The 20,836-nt window shown below is 41.0% G+C and overlaps 1 protein-coding gene across 3 annotated transcripts in view; it reads right to left on the bottom strand.

Moving 5' to 3' along the window:
• MCC (MCC regulator of WNT signaling pathway) overlaps positions 1-20,836 on the bottom strand; it is a 370,732-nt gene that overhangs the window by 23,319 nt on the left and 326,577 nt on the right. For all 3 annotated transcript variants that reach the window (XM_014600959.3, XM_059724934.1, XM_006272103.4), the window contains 4 exons: positions 19,514-19,697; positions 8,939-9,173; positions 2,377-2,583; positions 1,307-1,404 (listed from right to left, as the gene is read on the bottom strand). In XM_014600959.3, the coding sequence (XP_014456445.1) occupies positions 1,307-1,404; positions 2,377-2,583; positions 8,939-9,173; positions 19,514-19,697 (724 nt within the window). The remainder of the gene's footprint in view (positions 1-1,306; positions 1,405-2,376; positions 2,584-8,938; positions 9,174-19,513; positions 19,698-20,836) is intronic.

Genomic DNA, 20,836 nt, shown 5'->3' with positions numbered 1-20,836 from the left:
ACACAAACACCAATTACAATTTTTTTAAACCACCATTTTTGTTTACTGCATCAACCAAACTAAATGTGCAGCAACTGCAACCTAAGACTATAAAGCAAAAATATGAGCACTATTGATTTTTTTACAGCAGCAATGTTCTTATATTTATATAATGCCTTTCATGTTCAAGTATCTATAGGCACCTTACAATCTTAACCATGAAATTAAGCTACCCTACAGAGGAAAATGATAGGACTCAACAACACTACACACTCATTTTAGGCCAAAAATATAGAAGAAAATATTTTTTTCATCCTGAAACTGTTAGAAGGATTTTTAGTAGGCAGAACATAATTATCAGGGCAGGAACTGGCTGCCTGGTCTCTTGCATAAATAAATACATGAATACACAAAATAAAAATAAATCTGTGAGCTCTGTACAAAGGATGGATCTTTACGACTGGAGGCAAGGGTAAAATGTGTTTGCACACTATCACTTAACATCATTTTCATAATGGTCACCACAAACTGCACAGTTTGCAGTCGCTACACATGCAAACACAGAATAGGTGTGTAACTGCAGGCAGGCTTCAGTTTAAAAGTATGTCCATTAATAACAACTGTTTGTCAAGATATCTGTTTCCTTTCTCAACTGAAAGCCAACAGCTCCCACAGCAATGTTCCCCTGTCATCAAGCTACAGAATTGGGTTGGTCCTCATTCAAAGAGATGAATGCAGCTGTTGAATCAGCAAAATGCCACCACACCAGCTTCTACAGTGGTTTCCCACCCAAGTACTGACCTGGGGCACATTTTCTTAGCTGAAGACCTGGATTCTAATTCTACCTTTGCAACTGCAATCACGTGTAAACTCAGGCAAATAACTAAACTGGGAACAGCAACACTTCCCTACCTCTCAAGGACCTGGCAAGTCCTTTAGTTCTGATTTTACCTATAAACACACCTGAGAGATCTCTACAAAGACTGCCAGACCAAAAAGAAAACCTAAATTTAAATCTTACTCTACGGCTTAAACACAGATTTTGGATTTCTCTAGGGACAAAGCCTTTTACTCTGGGATCCTACAGATTGTACATGACTACTGATCCACTTTAAGTACCTGTGAAATATCTGAGAGTAGTTTTTCCCCAAGGACAACCGAGGCTAATTCAATTTAATTGTCATTCAAGTTACATGTGTAAATACTGTCCTTGTTGTGATATGAGTCAAAGCCTGCGATAATCAGACCCTGGATAAACCCAATGTCTGTTTTTACCCTAGGGTTGTAACATAAATCAAGTCTCCAGGAAGTAGAAGAGGTTACTTACCGCCTGAGTGCATTTGTTAGCTCTGCAGCCAGTTCGTTCTCATTGTATGGTCTCAGCTCAGCTAGTGTTAACGACGCTGTGGTCCCATCAGTGCATTCCTGAAAAATACAGGCGCATCATCTCACCCAAAGTTACTCATCACATTAAGGGATGAACTAACCGCATGTTTAAGCTCACAAATGCTTTTTAAACTGAGCCAAAACAAAATAAACACTGCACAATTCACAAGGTAGATCCACACTCCAAGGGCCAGACATACCATTTCACATACTCATCTAGTGTTTTATGCAACATTTCACACGAATAAGTAAATAATTTACTAAGCTCTGTTATTGTGCATATTCTCATTGGTGTCTTATTTCACTTCACATGTGAACACCATATTTAAAGGGGGAAAATACCCACTGACCAAACAAAAATTCAAAGGATGTTTCACCAAAATATCCATAGGAAAAGGACACTGCTCCACTCCTCTGCACCCCCCTCCCCTTTTAAAAAATTTTTTTTTTACTGGCGTGGTTTTCTGGGGACACAGAAGCACAGATGAGGGAATGAGGGGTTACAGAATTTAAAATATTCCCATTTTCATAGTAAAATTATAAACCTAAACAAACATAGCTTAGGTTAGTTAAAGGAGAAATAATTTCCTCCCCATTCATTGAAACCTATCTAGACTATAGGATAGGATTTTAATTAAATCCTTAGCCATTCTCTAGAGATATGCGGTCTAGTGGATCCCAGTTTATTTCTGGATATGTATAATCTCTGTCATCAACTTGCAAGGAGAAGCAATCCTTGAAAGACCATAATAATCTTTGCAATAACAGTTAGTGGGGTTGGTTCTGACTGCATTCCTCCCCAGAAATAATAAGTGCACTTCAGTCAGGGAATATAGGATCAAAGTGTTCCTAAATCCCAGAATGGAACATGCCACTTAATACCTGAAAGAATCAGAAAGGATTGTGCAAGTGTACATGAAAGCCAGAGTGGTTATCATGCTTATACCTCCTGGGGGAAGAAATGTGATTAATTATGTTTACTCTGAATCTGGAAACTCATTAATTCCTGACCTTGCCCATTTTGTCTTTGCTGCTACTGCTGGTAGAGCTGAGAGATCTCATCCTCTGTTCTTTTTGCTCTTCCACCTCAGACTTAAGGTGCTCGATGTGGACCAGGTAGGCCTGTTCTTGGGCTTCTCGGGTACTTAGTTTCAATTCAAGTGCTTTCTTTTCTTTCTCTAGAAGGTACAGTTGTGCCTTTAGCTCAGCCATCTCCTCCTGTTGAAGAGAAGCAAATCACTTCAAAGAATTGTACACAAATGGGAGACAGTGTTTAGACAAGGAATGAAATCACATGTGCATTACTTACCAATGCTTCAAGCTTTAGTTTGATTTTCAATGTATTTTTAATTTGGGAGTCACAATATATGTGTGTGCTCTTGTAACAGGAATCATTTGCAGACACATAACAGACAGGAGTTTTCTACAGTAAATGTGTTTTTTTTAACTGAATGTGATCATGTGTGTTATATTTATAAGCAAAAATAACTAGGAAAACATTTGCAACCTGCATTTATTTGGATATAAAAGACCCGATTGAGAGATAAGTCTAAGTTGGTGCAATATTCACTTCTTTCTGTGTACACCAATTAGCATTTAGACTGTCACAACCAAATTCAAAGGTGATTAAGTTACATGCTAAAAGAGGCATGGTAGTCTAAGGAAAAAAATAATTAATTTAAATTAATGGAGCTATCTTAAATGGATCAAACCTGGGTAGCTGACAAACTATAAAGAAAAATGTAAATGAGGAACTGTGATCCAGTGGGTTTGTTTCTGTAAGACCCCACATGGTTTTGTTCTTGGCCTGATGCTAATCATTATTTTTATCAATAATCCATAAGAAAATGTAAAATCATTATTGATAAAATCTGTTGGAAACACAAAAATTGGTAGAAAGGAACATAGTAATGGGGACAGGTCAGTTAGACCTGCAATCACTTGAACTGCATGCACTTGCATGTGCTTTAATATAGCTAAATGCAAGGTCATAAGATGTAGGAACAAAGAAAATAGGTCACTTGTATAGGACTGGGCAATGTATCCTGGAAACCAGGATTTAGAGATGACAGTTCAATGGTAATTCATTGAACATGAGCTCCCAGTGGAATGCTGTAGAGAAAAGGGTGGGTGCAATCCTGGAATAATTTGCAGGGGACTATCAAATACAACTTACTGGGTGGTCCTGGACCTCTTTAAATGCCATTTCTGAGACCACTAATGAAATACAGTTTCTAGTTCTGGTGTTCATATTCCAAAGAGGAAGATGGAAAAGGTTCAGGAAGAGCTACAAGAATGATTAAAGAAAGATCTGACCTAACAGACTTGAAAAAAACTGGTCTGTAGGGATTTTTGCCTTCCTCCATAGTGAGAGGCATAGCTCTCTTCCTCAGATCTCAAGTGCACTTTAACAGCTCTTGCAGCACCAGCACACTGACTGCTGTTAATCCCCTGCTTTACCTGTGGCAGGTTGGGGTGCTTTGGTGCCCTTGGGCTATGTGCCTTGTGGTTATGCCAAAGAGTTGATTGTGTAATGTTAGGAATAGGTTAGATAAGGACTTGTATGAGATTGTTTGGATAGGGATTATCCTGGCTTGAGCAGAGTTTGGACTAGATGATATGATTCTACCTGAATTTATTGCAGAGAAGATTAAGCAGCAACTTGATCATTGTCCACATAACATCCACTTGCAAAAGAGATTTCTGTTAGTAGAGATCTCTTTGATCTAGCAGAAAGAGAGATCCAGCAGCGGGAAGCTGAAGCCCAACAAACATGCCCAAGAAAAAAACTTTTTTTGTTGTTTTTTACAATGAGAGTAATTAACCATTGAAACAACTTACTTAGGCACATGGATTCTCCATTACTTGAAGTCTTTAAATCAGTGGTTCTCAACCTTTTCAGGTTCAGAGCACCCCTCCAGCACTTCTTTGAAAGTTGCAGCAGCCCCAGTAGAGAACCAATGTTGATGTACTGTTCTGGGCTTTGCATTTTAAAAAGGACACAGAGAAGCTAGAGAGGGTCCAGACATGGGCAGAGATGATCAAGGCTTAGAAGTCAAGTTATATGAGGAGACGCTGAAGGAGTTAGATTTGTTCAGCTTTCAGAAAAAATGTTTAAAAGGGGACATGATAGCAGTCTTCAAATACTCGAAGGGCTACCATAGAGAAGACAGCAGTCTTCAAATACTTGAAGGGCTGCCATTTACTTTTCTCTAATGCTACACAGGATCAATGGCTTAAAGTTGCAGCAAAGTAAATTTAGATTGGATATCTGGAAAAACTTCTTCAGTGTGAGAAAAGTGAGGCACTGGAATAGACTGCCTAGGGAAGCTGTGGACTCTCCATCACTGGATATGTTTGAGAAGAGGTTGGACAGCCACTGGTCAGAGATGATGTAGGCATAGCTACGCCTATGTACTACCATGGATATTTCCCATGTTTCTGGGCTTTCTTGGTTGCTCCCACTTCACCCTCCCCACTTTTCTGCTATATGTGCCAGGGTGTTTTTAAGCCTCCCTAGAGGCATTGGGAGCTGGTTACAGCTAAGGCTGGTGACTTCAAATGCGGTGTGCCGATTCTCCTGCTAGGAGCAAAGCCAGAGGTTCCTGGCTACAGGGTCTTACCCCTCCATTCAGGGTCCAACTGATGGCTGTATCTGGAGTCAGGAAGGATTTTTACTCCATGGGCAGACTGGTACAGGCTGTGGGGGGGTTTGCCTTTCCCTGTAGCAAGAGGCATGGCCCTCTACCTGGGGCCTCTTGAGCACTTATTGACAACATTTCATAGAAGGAGGACATTGGCTGACATAGTCCCACACCTTAACCTGCAGAAGGTTAGGGTGTCGGGTCTATGTTGTATTAGGGTTGAGGGTAGTCTTAGGTAGAGTTTAGATTATGCTTGCATGAGATGGTTTGAATAGGGATGATCCTGCCTCAGGCAGGGGGTTGGAGTAGATGACTTCTAGAGGTCCCTTCCAGCCCTACTTCTCTATGACCTCAATGCCTGCCAACCAGGTTTGGCCATCTCCAGGTAAAAGTGCCCCATGTCTGCTGCACAGATAGCTCAGGAAGAGCTGTGGTGCACACAGTACTGCTGCACTAGAGCTCTAGTTAATCTAAAGCAGGCAGAAGCTGCTGCAGGTTGGGTAGCTCTTCCTTGTCCATCTCCACCTCTCACCTCTCCTCCTGGTCTTCCCACAACTCCTCTCAGAAACAGAGGCGTGAGAGTCCTGTGTATCCCTGTTTCTGGGAGGAGCATGGGAGGCACAGAACAGGAAGGGCTACAGCACCAGCTACAGCTTTAGGGTTATCAGAGCCTTAAAGCAGAAGGAGTGTGTATATAGGGCAGTTTTACCTGGCTGCTGCCACCATGACATCCCAGTTAAGAACCCCACTTCTTTAAATTAAGGTGGGGCTCCTTCTAAGAGATATGCTCTAGCTCAGTAGTTTTCAATCTGTGGTCTGTTGACCCTACGTTTACGGGGTCTGCAAAAGATTACTATGATCTATCAAAAGTATGTGAATACCCACACTTACAATACAAAGGGGGCTGCACCTCCATTCAAAATTTTGATGGGTCCACAAATTAAAAAAGGTTGAAAACCACTGCTCTATCGTAAAGAACAGTTATAGAGCTGATAGACAAATTAATGGGTGAATTATTTTATTTGTTATGAAGAATATCAGATTGGATGACCACTTCGGTCACTTCTATGAATTTGTGACTCAGTGCCTTGTTTTATTCGGTAAAGAGTGACATTTGTGGACTTCAAATAGATCCCCTGAAACCAGTGTGTCTGGAGTATGGTGGTGATACCCACTGCAGGTGTGAGGATAAAGCAGTCAGTAAACAAGAAGGCACATCTCAGTGTCTTGCAGGGATCAACCAAAAAGTGGAAAGTGGAAACAGTGGAAAGTGAGGAATGAAAACAAATGAAAGATTGAAGATGTTGGCATGCATGCTTCTACACACAGAATCTGCACAACTTCAACTCCAATTGGTTGAGTTAAACTGGTGCAAGTATTGTGTATAGACTTATATCAGCTTAGCTTGGTTCCATCAGTTTAGACCAGTGGCGCTTAACGTGTGGCCCACGGGTTGTATCTGGCCCCTGAAGTGACTGGGAGCAGGGGCAAACAGTTTGGCCTTTGCAACCCTCTTGTTCATAGATTCATAGATGTTAGGGTCGGAAGGGACCTCAATAGATCATCGAGTCTGACCCCCTGCATAGGCAGGAAAGAGTGCTGGGTCTAGATGACCCCAGCTAGATGCTTATCTAACCTCCTCTTGAAGACCCCCAGGGTAGGGGAGAGCACCACCTCCCTCGGAAGCCCGTTCCAGACCTTGGCCACTCGAACTGTGAAGAAGTTCTTCCTAATGTCCAATTTAAATCTGCTCTCTGCTAGCTTGTGGCCATTATTTCTTGTAACCCCCGGGGGCGCCTTGGTGAATAAAACCTCACCAATTCCCTTCTATGCCCCCGTGATGAACTTATAGGCAACCACAAGGTCGCCTCTCAACCTTCTCTTGCAGAGGCTGAAAAGGTCCAGGTTCTCTAGTCTCTCCTCGTAGGGCTTGGTCTGCAGGCCCTTAACCATACGAGTGGCCCTTCTCTGGACTCTCTCCAGGTTATCCGCATCCCTCTTGAAGTGCGGCGCCCAGAACTGCACGCAGTACTCTATATTACTTACTGGAAGTGAGCCCTGTTCTGTCCCCTTCCCTTATGGTAAATACTGTTTGTGGGAAGCAAGCTCTCTTCCCCCAGCCACCTCTCTCCTCTCTTTCCCTCCCTCGCTACAAGAGGAAAGTGTTGGCCTGTAGTGCAGTCATTTCACAAGCACTGGGTCCATGATGCTAGAAGGTTATGCCCCACTGGTTCAAATGGCACCTATACATTGACAGACTACACCAACAGAAGACAGGCTTAAACTGACAAGAAAGTCGAACCAGTTTAACTAAATTGGTATAAAACCAGTTTAACTAAATTGGTATAAAAATCGAACTCTTAGTTATATCCACATAACTCTGTCTTTTGACCAGGGCCACAGTTCAGTCCTACAAAACTGCAACGGTAAACCTTTGTGCTCTTACACCACCTGCTTCTTGCTACTACCTCAAATCTGTGTTACAGCAGTTTCAAGAATGGCTCTGGATTGATCACTTGAGTACATTAAAGATGAAAGCTTTTGAGACACACTTCCTCCTTCCTGAGGCAATATTAAATAGAGGTGGATTTGTTCTGCCTCAGTCTGCAAGCCTGGGAGCTGCACATGTGCAAGTCTGTGAGAAAAGTAATGAAGCATCACAGTAGTATTGCTATGCCATGCACTTGGTCTCCCTCCAGCAACTCCACTGCCATATCTCTGCTGCAACCATCTGGGCTTGTCAGTTACCGTGTCATAAGCTTAGCGTTGCAGATAAAGTCTTTGCTTAGTTCACATGGGCTTAGTCATTGCTAATGCTCTTGCCCTCCATCACTATCCAGCTACTGGAGCGTGAATGCCAACCCTATGTGCCCCCTTGCCCCACCCCAAAAATCACCTTAATCTTCCATGTCTGTGACCCTAACACAGCTTTGCAGACAGAAAGGGCACTAGGCATGTCACACACTTATCATTAAGGGAACTTGATAAGTTCAGTATAATGCAGCTACGCAGTTTGATCCATTATCAATGCAGACTTAAAAAAAAAAGTTTTCCCCAATCTTGGCTACATCTCAACATTAGCCAAACATGTTTGTTAGTCTACAGACAATCAGAACTACAAAATTAAATCATTCTTATTCATGACAAAAGGATGTTAATGGTAAAGCCTGAAGAAAATTCCAACTATTTTATTGCTGATCCGAGCAGAAACATCAAATGAACATGCCTACTTGTTGCTGCTGGGTGCTCTAGCAGATAGTGAGGTGGACTGCAGTGCAGCAATTAACTACTGTCAAGATTTGTTTAGGGAAGGTGGGTGGAGGTGGAGGTAGGAAGGGAATGAAACATTCATGCCTATCTTCTGGGTGCAAAAACTTCCCTACTAACTTCCACAACGCAATTACATCTGAAAAATTAAATATCTGCAGCAAAGGAAAGTACAGAGGCAGTACAACAATCTAATTTAACATAAAAACAAACAAGCCCAAGGGAAGCAGCATTGATTGCTCTGGATATAGCAAGGGAAAGCTTTGGGGGACAGTACTACATAATACCATAATTCCTACTGAATTGTTCAGGTCTAACAGGCTGCATAAGATACATGATTATGGGTATGCTGAAACCTTTTCAGAGACAGTAAATACAGGGATACTTTACATAGGGGTTAGCTTATTCCAAAGAGAAGGATAAGCTGTGCTAATCACATGCTTGTTATTGTTACAGCATCCCAACGGGATGTAAGGACTGTGCACACCAGTTAGATACATAAAGCCTGTAGTCGGGAATTAGAAATGTGTTTCTAGATCAGGGGTTCAAGGATGCTCAGCCTTAAGTTGCTATTCATCTGTACAGGTGTGGTTGTTACCTTGAGTTCTAGTTTTAGTTCAAGATAAAGTAATCCAGGGCACAGACTGCTTCGCATAAAATACCTTCATAGCCATGAGTTCCTGCATCAATACAGCATTTTCCAGATCAAGCCTCTGACTGTCTCCACGAGGTTTGACATCATAACTGAGTGGATCAATGTGAATGCTCTCCAGTTCCAACATGGTGAGTTTGACTGCTGCCCTATCATTCTTCAGTTGCTGGATGTAATCTTTCAACCGCTGCTCATCCTCTTTTGTGAACTCTGTATCACAGCTACTTGCAGTTGAGCTGGTAGTACTGAAAAAAGCAAACACATCCTCACCACCTTGAAAAAGGGGTTTGTATTTCAAGTATCCTCACACTATTTGCACTTCAGTTGAATCAACAAATCTGATCCATCCATCCATTTTTACATTACCAGTTACAATAGAATATAATTTTAATTAGGATCTAGTATGTATTTTTTAAAGCACTATGGCAGCACTTTAGTAAACACCACCGTCAGTGTGTTAAGTATCCAATTTTTCATATTTGGGAGGAAAATTTTATGAATTCTGTTTCACTCTCTGAATTCAGGTAAAAGATATGGATAGTATACCAAATGTTACAATATATAGAAAATGCATCTACAAGCCTTTCAACATAAAGAAAAGAAAAAACATTCTTCAGACAGAATAAGAATAAAAGAAAAAAATCTCAGAATACTGAATCAATTACTTGTTCAGTGCAAAGTCAGGTATTTTGTTGCCTGGAATTAAATTATTTTGACTGAAATAACAGCTTTTGAGTATACCCTTTTAAAAAAAATAAAAAGTGAACTCAGTGCTTTATGTATTATACTGAGAGCAATGACAACTAAGGTCTATTACATACAGCACCTTTGATACAGCACTGGCAATAGCACAGCCAACTTTTATACACTGCCTCCCCACTGTGCCCTAACTTTCCAGGGCAAGGACAAGACCTAGAAGCAAAATGGTATTTCAGAGCCTGTGATCTCCCTGTAATAAATGTTATGGTTCCTTATTTTTGATAGACACCTGCAGGAACTTGCCTGAGACTGACTGGCAGGTTGCTTTAGCAGATCCACCAGCAACTGTCACATGGATGGCAGTGTCTTTCAATCCCTATCAGGCTGGGGCTGAATCTGAAATAGCAACCAGCTACCTATCCAAAAGACAGCCAAATCACTCAAACTTAGAGATTTACCACAGGATTTCTAATGAACTCCTTCATCTGACTTTTCTGTAGCATTCCTTTTCTAAGATGCAGTTTCCAAAGCAAAACCGTCAGTCAATTAGCTTTCTGACATGGCACCAAACATGGAGCTTTTCTAAAGAGAAAACAATGTCTAGATAAGCATGGGGTGCCTCAGTGCTCTGTCCCTATCTATCTGCATGCTAGTGGTCTAGGGAAGAGAGATTTGTGGAGGTTAATTGCAATGCTGCTTTAATTCCTTAACATTCCAGTGCTGAATATAACTGCAATAACACAAAAAGGAAAAGAACCAACACTGCATTTTCTACAACCTCACACAGACAGGCTGCCTGCTGTCTCCCGAGGACCTGTAATCAGCTGCTGGGTGAGGGTTAAGTCATCCATTAAGTGTGCCTGTCTGGAATGCTGGATGATCTCAGTTATCAGCAGGGGAATAAATCACTTTCTGTATTGGGTTGCATTATTTTTCAACATTTTTGAGGGAAAAACCTCACCCTTTGGATTCCTGCTGTCTCGAGAATAATGTCCTCGAATTGTATTTTGCGTGTGCTAGTATGCACTGGAGAAAGAAGGGAAAAAAATAGGCTGAACCTGTGCTCTAACTGTGTCAATTTTAAGCTGCATCAGATAACGGCCAGAGAATCTTTGGCCAGAATTGCAAAACCAGGGCAGCCCAGGAGGAAAGGGAGCATTGGCACAGCTACAAAGACTTCCCTAAGTCTCTCCCTCTCACAAAATATCATATTACATGGCTTTGCTGCAGCTTTCTGCTCATTTCAAATAATTTCTTCTCTCTCCAAGGAATAATAGGCGCCGTGTTTACTTGAAATGAAAACCCTTTTTTGTTTTTGTTTTCACTAATTTCCATCTGCATTGAATCAGAAAGCAGTTTGTCTAGTTTAGGCAAAAATATGTGCAGGTATTAATGAAGTCTGCTTAATACTTTTGTGTTTCAGAGGATCTTAAAGATCTTTATAAACCTTAATTCAGGCTCACTACTGCACACCTCTGAGATAGGAAATTCAATAAATTAATATTCAAATCCATCTTCAAGTAGCACTGTAAGCTCCTCTAGCTTCCATAATAAAAATAAATCACAGTTTTTCTGGATTACACACCACACCAGAGGTCCCCTGAACCTTGGGGACAGCCTATGGGGTCCCATACAACAATTAGTGCTCATTTTAACTTTCATATAAAGACAAGATATACCTCTAGACTCCTGTGCTGGGCAGAGTGCTTTCAAACTGAAAAACAAGTACAGGACTGTAAGCCTATGGCGGGTATTAGTTTTAAAGCTCACTAAATATTTGCAGTACCTGCCACAGCTGCAGAAGACTGATGTTAATGTCAGTGTCTGTAGGTCTCTCCATTTTTTGGAGACGAATACACAGCTGTGGAAGGCAAGCTGGGTTGATAAAAGCGATGCTAAGACCGGTCTGGCTTTAGCTCAATCCTGGCTGCCTGCCTGCAGCTGAGCTGGCTCCTCTACTGAAGTGCTAGTGAAGTCTCTTTTACAAGGTGAGGGGAGTTTAAGGGTGAAGCTTTTTCAATCACAGGCAGAAGAAAAAGAGAGCTCTCCCTTCTCCAATTTCAGCAATAATCCTGCCCCTTCCATGAAAGAGAGAGAAGCAGCAATCTGGGTAGCAGAGGGTAGGGTTTCACAGCCAACCCCTACTCATAGAAGGTGGAAAGCACACCCATCTCCCCACCCCTTGTTATTTATCTTACTATTTTCTACCCTCTGGACCCAGAAAAAGAGGTCCAGAATATGAATCTGCATCACCAAACAAGGAAAAAATGCCAACATGAATGAGTGTGACTGTGCTGTGACACCGTTAGGTGACCCCCTACAACGGCTCTCTACAAAATTCTCAGGCCAGCCCTGTTGTTTTTTTGGTGGGGGCGGGGGTGGTGAGGGGGATGACAGAGTGGACTGGGGAAGAAACTGTCAGTGATGACACTTCCCTAGCTAAGAACTGTACAGTACTGAATTTGGCATCCTAATGTCCTTTTCTATAGCAATCAGGATAACAAGAATGAAACCAGGGGCCTAAACAGGCAGAATGTCTGAATCAGAAAAATTGATACATGATTTCATGTCAGTCCACACACAGTGTTACTGCACAGTCAGCTGCTTACATGTGCGTTACTGTGCAGTAACCAATTAGGAGTAAATTTGATACTTGCATCATGCATGGTGCAGGTATCAAATTTATGCTCAAGTTAGCGTAAGTCACCATATCTACTGCACAGTATGGGCATGCATATGTAGATGTGTGCCCGTACGGTGCAGTAATTCCGGTTACTACACAGTAAATGTGCACGTGTAAACATATCCACGGTGTTGGTAAATAACCAAGATGAACATTCTACCCACAATGCCCATCTCTGGAAGCTGACATGATGCCTAGATGAGGTCAAATTAATTTTCATATCTAATCTTTAGAGAGAACATATGACATTGGGAAAGGTTTTATCAGTTGACGTATGTGTGTGTACGTACACAAATTCACTCGTAATATTTCTCTGTTTACTGATGCCATTAGGTGCATCTTGTCTTTTCATTTCATTTCACAGAATGTGTCTGGAGGATGGGGATACAATGACCCTTACCTTTTATGAAATTCAATTTGAAATATATAATTGCATGTTAATAGAACTAAAATCATGTAGAAAGTGTCAAATTCATGTAGCATTCTTGATAGCATCAACACAAGTATTTTTAATTTAACGAATGCATTTGTTAGGAAATGCACATTTGTCCACTCATCTTCCAAGTCACAGTGGCTCCACATCTCTGAAAGTGCACCACTGGAAGGCAGGAATAACCTTTTCAAATAAACTGGCCTTTCCCTCAGACAAGGCAGAATTAAAATGGCAGCTTATTGGGCTAAAATCACAATACTCTGGCAAATCCACCTTCCTCTTTTAAACACTACGTGTTCCAATGACTAAGTGTCGTGTTGACAGCATAAAAACAATCTTTGGGACCTGGAAGCATCAACACACTTCCATATCACCACTTCTGTATTTCAGCCAAGATAATTCTTTATTTCAAGTGCTTATCTGAAATCTGTGAGGTGGATGTGATAAGTGGATTTAGCTCTATGTTTGGTTGTGTCCAGATGGCTTGTGGCATGTCGCAAAAAAGGTACAAATACAGACTGGGGCATGATTGGCAAGGCTGTAGACTGCAGAGAAGGACCTGGGGGTTACAGACCATAAAGCTGAATATAAGGCAACACTGTGCTATTCTTGCAAAAAAAGCCAACAGCATACTGGGTTGTATTAACAATAGTGTCACTTGCAAATTAAGGGAAGTGATTCTTCCACCCTATTCAGCACTGGTGAGGCCTGGAGTACTGTATCCAGTTTTGGGCCTCACGTTTCAAGAAAGATGTGGACAGATTGGAAAGAGTCCCATGCAGTGACAAAGATTATTGGAGCTTGGGAAGCAAGACTTACGTGTAAAGGCTGAAAAGAACTAGTGTCTCCAGTCTTCAGTCTGGAGAAGAGAAGACAGAGAGGATTTGATAACAGTCTTCAACTACCTGAGGGACAATTATAGAGAGGACAGAGCCCATGCTTTTCTCTGTGACCACAGGGGATAGGCAGGACTAGTAATGGCCTCAAGCTGCAGCATGGGAAATTTAGGTTGGAGATTAGGAGGAACTTTTTGACTATGAGGGTGGTCAAGCATTGGAACAGGATATCTAGAGAAGTCGTGAAATTTCCATCTGTGAAAATTTTCAAGAGCGGATTGGACAGGCATTTGGTTGGGGTGGTTTAATCAGGGATGATCCTGTCATGAGGAGTGAGCTGGACTAAAAAACCTTGTGAGGTCCTTCCCAGCTCTATTTTCCTACGATCCTTTGTTATAGAAACACATTTCCTTTGCATACAAGTCACACTGTTCCTCCCCCATCTAGATGTAAGGTTGGAGGTTACTAGCAGTGTAATGAATACAAAACAGCATTTCAGTCCCTGCAACATCTCTCTCCCCCTGCCTCATTTCATTCTTTTCAAAGGTGCAGTCAGTTGACTCTTCTTGGAAATAAATGTTCCATGGTTAGGCTCTGTCCATTAAAACAATTACGAATTCCAGCTACATCGCAAAGCTATTTTTATTTTAAAAAATGAATTGGCAATATTGTTGGATTGCTGCCAACCAAATCAATTGAGATGCTAGCTATTATTTTTATTCACTTCACTGGTAACAACCTCTGTGCTGTTTTTTCATTTCATCTCGGTTTCTCCTTTTTATAATCTTTAACCCCCTGGTCACCAGAGGTTGACTATGCATTTGTTCTCTGTAATGCATTCAGAGATTTGACATTCAGCAACTCATTTGTGATGCTAAACCTGAATCTGGGTCAACACTTCCATTATAACCCCCTCTTCAAAAGGGGTTTTGAACTTCAGGGCAAATTATTCACTTTGCCATGAAGCCTGGCAAGGAGGTTCCTCTCCACCCCTTAAAGTTTTCAAGAAAAAAATGTGCCTATCAGTTTGAGTAAGATTATCTGAACACAAAATAAAACCAACAAGACTGCAAAGCTCAGTCTTGTGGATCAATAGCATTAAGCTGTCAAAAGCACAGAGATGTTTTCAATTCAATGTTTTAAGTGCAGCTGCTCCTAACCTGCAGTCCAGAGAGCACTCACTGCTGAGAGTGCTGTCTTCCCTCCTGGTGCCCATCTGTTTCTACAAAGTTTGCAGGCTCTTCATTACCAAGAACAACCAGGAAGACTGCAGAAGCAGCTAGAAACAAGGGATCAGACTTTCTTGCTCTGGCAGAGAACCCTGGTGCAATAATGAAGGAGAGGAAATGGAAACCACCTTCAGTGATGTCAACCATTAGGGGGACCAGACCTGCCAACAGACACCAACACGTAAGAGATGTGTAGGGCACAAGGATCTGAGGCAATTGGGCATCATGTCCAGAGACCCTGGCAACACATATAGTGTGCAATAAGAAAGCATTTGCAAAGAGGCAGAGGAACAAAAAAGAGCCAGAATGTGAAGAACTGGAAAGAAATTATACTGAAGGGCAAGAAGACAGTGTTATTAACTTTTTTCATAAAGGAATAAAACACTTTGGGCCAAGTCCTATTTCTCCTTAACATGACTAAATGCCACTAATGCAAATTTCAGATTCTACTTCCCCTTGTGGCAGAACAGGATTACCTGGGTACATGTATAAATGCTGGAAGTAAAATGGAAGAGGAAGAGAAGAGCCCTCCCACATTTTAGCCCAGTGGTTAGGGCACTTGTCTTGAGAGCTGGAGACTTGGTTCTAGGTACCACTCGCCCAGAGGGGTTTGAACCTCCGTTTTCCATTTCTCAGCAAAGTGCTGTAACCACCTGGTCATACACTGGGCATTGCCTAGAGGACTCTCCTCTTGAAGCTGGTTCAGGAGGGGAAGATATATGGGGGGCCAAGAGGAGAACATGCCACAAGGAATTTGGCTCAGTGAGATGGCTACTACCCTGGAAGGGAGGTGGTCCATGTTCTGGCCCCAGCAGCTACCTTCACTGACTTTCCTGCTCTTTGTACTAAATACTCATTGGACGAGATCAACAGATAGCAGTAGACTAGCTAATAATGCAAGTATGTAAGTGGAACTGAGGCATGTAAAAATGAAATAAGGTTTGGCCCTTACTGAAGAAAATACAGTTCAAGGCACACGTATGTTTGTATAACATTACTGTCCCATCTAAGCAATTGCTGGGAGTTGACACCTGGAAGTTTTAAGTGGAGGGAAGTACCCACAGACAATCGCCCTATCTATGTAATGTGACCACTTCACCATAAAGCTTGGGGAACTTCTCTATTATAGAATCTCTGACCAAAACAGAGGGGGGAAAAAGATTTTGTAGTTAGATGAGCAAATACATGTGTTCTTTTTCTGTCTGTATATATAAAAAAAATATTCAATTGCTGTATCCGTTTAAAGCCCAATATGTATGTGATCCATAACAGGAAATATCTACCCTGCAATAATGGAGAAACAGATTCAGGTGAATAGTGTAGTCTCCCATTCTTTCACACACACACGTGTTTAAATTCCTTTTAGGCCATGAAATCCCACTCAACTTCAAGCATGCATATATACTGAGGTGTTGTCTTTTCAAACGAGAAATGTTACATACACTTATGCAGACATTGTTCATGGGTTGCTATACAATACAGACAATCAAAACTATAAAAGTGCATGCTGTAGTTTTAGTTTAAAACACACTGATGACATTTTGTAACACCTAACCGTATGCAGTTTATGAATTACTATGCTGTAACTGTTTGCCTATACTAAGACATTGACCAAACTTCTCAGAATTTTCTAAGGCAAGGGACACTTAAAACGTGTTAAGTACGTTATATAGGAAAAAAACTAATTTATGGACCAGTGGGCATTATCCAATATGGGAAGTCCCATCTAATGGTAAGTCAGAAAATAAGGAAGTCTTTTGCTGGATTTCTCAGCATGTTAAATCTTTGAATTGATACCTCTGAAGGACAACTCAGAAACTGGTTCTCAAGAGCCCTAAGAATAAAGAAAGCCTCCTGAAACTTCCAGCTTTTTGTCTAGCACCACATCCTCTCTGAAGATTAAATCCTCAAATACTCATTTGGGACCTGATTTTGAAAAACAGGCTTATAATGCCTCATCAATGTGCTCTGTAACTCCAGAGGAAAAGTAGAGAAAAAGTGGTTGGTAAGAAACTTGCACTTTTCTTGTACTCTTTTTCTTTTGATAAGGTGCTCAGTTATTAATGCTGCACAATATACCCTGCATCTGAGATGTCTGAAGAGTCTTTTAGTCCTTTAAGAAGCTAACTGGTAAGGGGGTAAATTCAGCAAGATTCAATTGATTAACTAGTCAGCAATCAATTTATCTCCCCTTACCGACAAAGTGGAACACTGAGTAATCTTAGCTTGATCATTAGTTTTATTACTCAACGGAGCCAAAGGGCTTGTATGTAGAATGTTCTTTTCCCCTAGCTCCTATTACTCAGCAATTAAATCTGATTTTCACAAGACCAGGGAAAGGCACATCTAGGGACTGTATTCCTGTCAAATGACAAGTTTCTATCAAAACGCAAGGCTGCAGAAAAACTTTTTTTTTTAAACTCTTTCCAGGCTTGAGGTTACTTTATTTATTTTTGGTGAAGCTTTCAGGGTAAAAACATGTTCTGTAACTGAACCTGTGCATTAAATATCCCACAGAAAGGATTTTAAAAAAAGGTAGAAAAGAAAGACTGCTTAGAATCAAAATAATCAAGGACGTTCAGCCATATGTGTTGCCACTTCTAACAACATATACAGGCAAACAGACATACAGAAGTGCATGTATACATCCAGTGTATGTCCACTCTCAGTATGAGGGATGGGGTCAAGTGTTCTGAAAAATTCTTGTATAATTACATTCCTAAGCCGGTCAATATTTTTGGCATCTAAAGCTACTGATTTCCTAGAGATTCTTAGATTAATATACGAGAAGCAAAGGCTTTTTTTGTGATACCTTTCATTTGAGCAACTGCATCGACAAGTGAGAGATTAGACAAGCTTTCATGTACAAACTGCCCTTCCCAATCTAAGCCCCAAAGCCTGTCTAACCTTTCCCCCAACTGTACAATTTGTCCAATAAAAGATATCATAAAAACCCTTTGTCTCTCATATATTTCCTGAAGCATTACAGCAATAACAATACTTTACTTCCACTACAAATGAATATGTAAACTAAACCTCATCCTCCTCTGCATAGATTTGCAGACACTGAAGCAATTTGAAAGCAAAATCACCTTTCTTCAGTGTGAAACGTTAAAACTTTTCTCATGTTTGGAATAGAATTTGAGCTGCATTTCCTTCATCTTTTGCTGCTTTGACTTTAGATGAGTCAGGCAAAATTCAGTAAATGAAAGTAAGAATAAGAAAAAATGCAGAGCCAAGATTTCACTCAATTTAAAAAAGCGAGAAAAATAAGGAACTTGCTCAAAGGAGACTGAATAAGCACAATAAAAACACAGTCAAGAAAAAAAGTCAAGAAAAATGTTCTCTCACATTGCTCCAAAATGGCTGCTAATGTGATTGCAGGAGCTCTACCAACCATCTAGATCACAAGGAAACTATTCTGCCTCTTCTAATTAAGATCAGCAGCCACAAAACTTGCTGTGGGTCAGCTCAACAACATAAGGTTGGTTGTGTTGTGATGGGATCACCATAGAACTGTATCAGGCCATTGTCATGAAACAGATCTGTCCTGCAAAGCATTTACAAGTCTAAAAGAGGGTCATATGAGACACAGCAAGAGTTTTATGACATTCAACAAGAGGGTCATATGAGACAACGAGAGAGACAACCATGAGATACAAGAGTTTCAGCAGGGCATAATTAAAGCTTTTGAACAGTTAGAACCAGATGATATTTTAAAAAGTGTGTTACAAAATACAGAAGCCAGAAAATGTCAACTGAAGGGAAAAAGAGTTGTCCCATAGCTTGACACAGTGATCTCCACTAAAAAAGAAATCTCTTCTGCCAGAGATCCTATCCTATCCCGAATTCAGCCACTTTTTAAATCTGCTGGATAATTCCTTTCTGCATTACATTCAACTTCAGTCAGTATCTATACACACAGTAAAAATACACTGTATATAGGCAAGTGCTTAAGCAGATCTGGCTTCCAGACCTATTTGAACTGGAACATTTTTACAATAACTTGTTTACATTTCATTACTTTAGGGCTCTAATTCCAATATCCTGATCTTTCCTTCTGGAAAAATTCACTCTAATCTCAATAAAGTGTATGCACCAGTTGATATTTGACTACAGTTTCAATTGCACAAAGGGAAAGGAATGGAAAATTGTTATAACTGGTGGAGTATAATTTTCTGTTTCTTAACTTGTTTCTCTCAGAAATTAAAAAGTTTTATTTGTGACATTTAAAAAGTAACAATTCTTGCATACTCCAAAACCTTATGACAACCTTGGTGGGTGTGCATTTACGGTTTCCAGTTCTTTAGAAAACTGTGCTGCCCTCATACAACAGAGGTGAATAATAAGTACATGCTTCACAATTCAATGAAATGGGAGGAGAGGAGAGCAAGGGACAAAGAAAACAGAATTACTGAAGTAAAATAAATGTTATGGTTTTGTCCTTTATAAGAGAGATCAAAGATCAGAATCACCCACTTGCAACAAATCTGTACAAAACCTTTCTTGGATGGAGTTTGTTCCAGGTCTGAGAAGAATTAGGTCACTGAAGCGTGATGATTCAAAAAACCAAAACCAAAAGAACCAAAGAGACTGAAGTGAAGATAGATAGTTAAATAAATGAAATACAACATAATCTACTTAGGTCTGAAGCCAAAGGTTTGAGGATCGGGGGGTTGGGGGGGGTTGAATGATTTGCTGGTACCTGGTGTGGCTGTTGGATGACAGGCTCTCCCAGGGCTGTACGCTACAGCCTGTGATTGCATAGGCTCCTCCGCAGCTCCCATCTAATTTCATCAGCAGGGCTTTCGCTGCATTCTCAGCTGTCTTCCTGCAGTCGTGCGCTCTCTTGAGCATCTGGGTAATGTTTTCATCACCTGTTTGGTCCCCTAGTTTGCAAGTAAATAATTAGTGTCAGAGCTTTAAAGAAGCTCAGAAAAATTAATGCAAGACTTAGGATTCTAGGAGGTAGTTTCACTTCAAACTGAGACATTAGTAATGAATTAACAATGTGATATACAGAGAGCTCATCTTCACTGCTGTGTCAGCATAAGCTGTAAATTTACCTTCCCCCCCCAATCCACCTCTCATTTCCATACAGAAGAGTCAATGTCGAGGTAAGCACTGCTTTAAATTTGGGCTACTAGGCCTTTGGGGCGGGTGAAGTGGTAGCTAGCTAAAGATACAGTGCTGCCGATGCTCAGGCTAGCAGCACACAACTCATCTGCTGCCAATCCAATCACCCTGCGTAGCTCCAGGGTTGTTTTGCTGTATGGTCACTTGTGCACCTTTTCAGTGGAGCAGGGCTACCTTGCATGGACTAACTCCAGGGTACAAGTCAGGCCAACTGCTGGAGCAAAGACAGAGCATTGCTCTGACAGGCATTCTTAATTCCACGCTACAAGTCAGTATAGCACAATGCTGCCAGACAGAACAAACAGGGGGCAGTTCGCTCTATGCAAGATTGTCATTTAATCCTCGTCTGAGCCAAGGATTCTATATCCATATTCTACAAATAAATCAAATACTCTTATTTTGATGTTAGCTCTTCAGACCAGTTGCCCTTAAACACTGCATGAAAATTTGAAAGCAAGATTATTTTTTTTAGGATTAACCAGTCAGGCTCCTCTCCTTCACAGAAGCAGTGACCATTACATATACAGGTACTGATGTGAAGCCTCAGTGGGGGTTAATAACAGTACAACAGGCAGGGATGAGCACAGGATTGGGAGGCAGGAGACCCAAGTTCCATCCCTAACTTTGCCACTGGCCTACTGTGTGACTTCAGACAAGCCACTTGATGTCTCTCTGCCTTTATTTCCGCCCTCTCGCTACATCTATTTAGACTGTAAGTCCTCCAAGGGAAGGGACCTTTTTCATGTTATGCATTAGTACAGTGCCTTTACAATGGTACTCCAATCTCAGGTGGGCTCTCTTGGTGTTTAAAGTGCTAAAGTAAAATATAAAGATTAAATAACGGAGAAGTGCAGATACCAGGACATTCAAAGTGGTGATTAGCACAACTTTC

The sequence above is a fragment of the Alligator mississippiensis genome, chromosome 3 (genome assembly GCF_030867095.1).
Source record: "Alligator mississippiensis isolate rAllMis1 chromosome 3, rAllMis1, whole genome shotgun sequence".
NCBI classification, from domain to species: Eukaryota; Metazoa; Chordata; order Crocodylia; family Alligatoridae; genus Alligator; species Alligator mississippiensis.
This window is presented reverse-complemented; position numbering and strand designations above follow the sequence as displayed.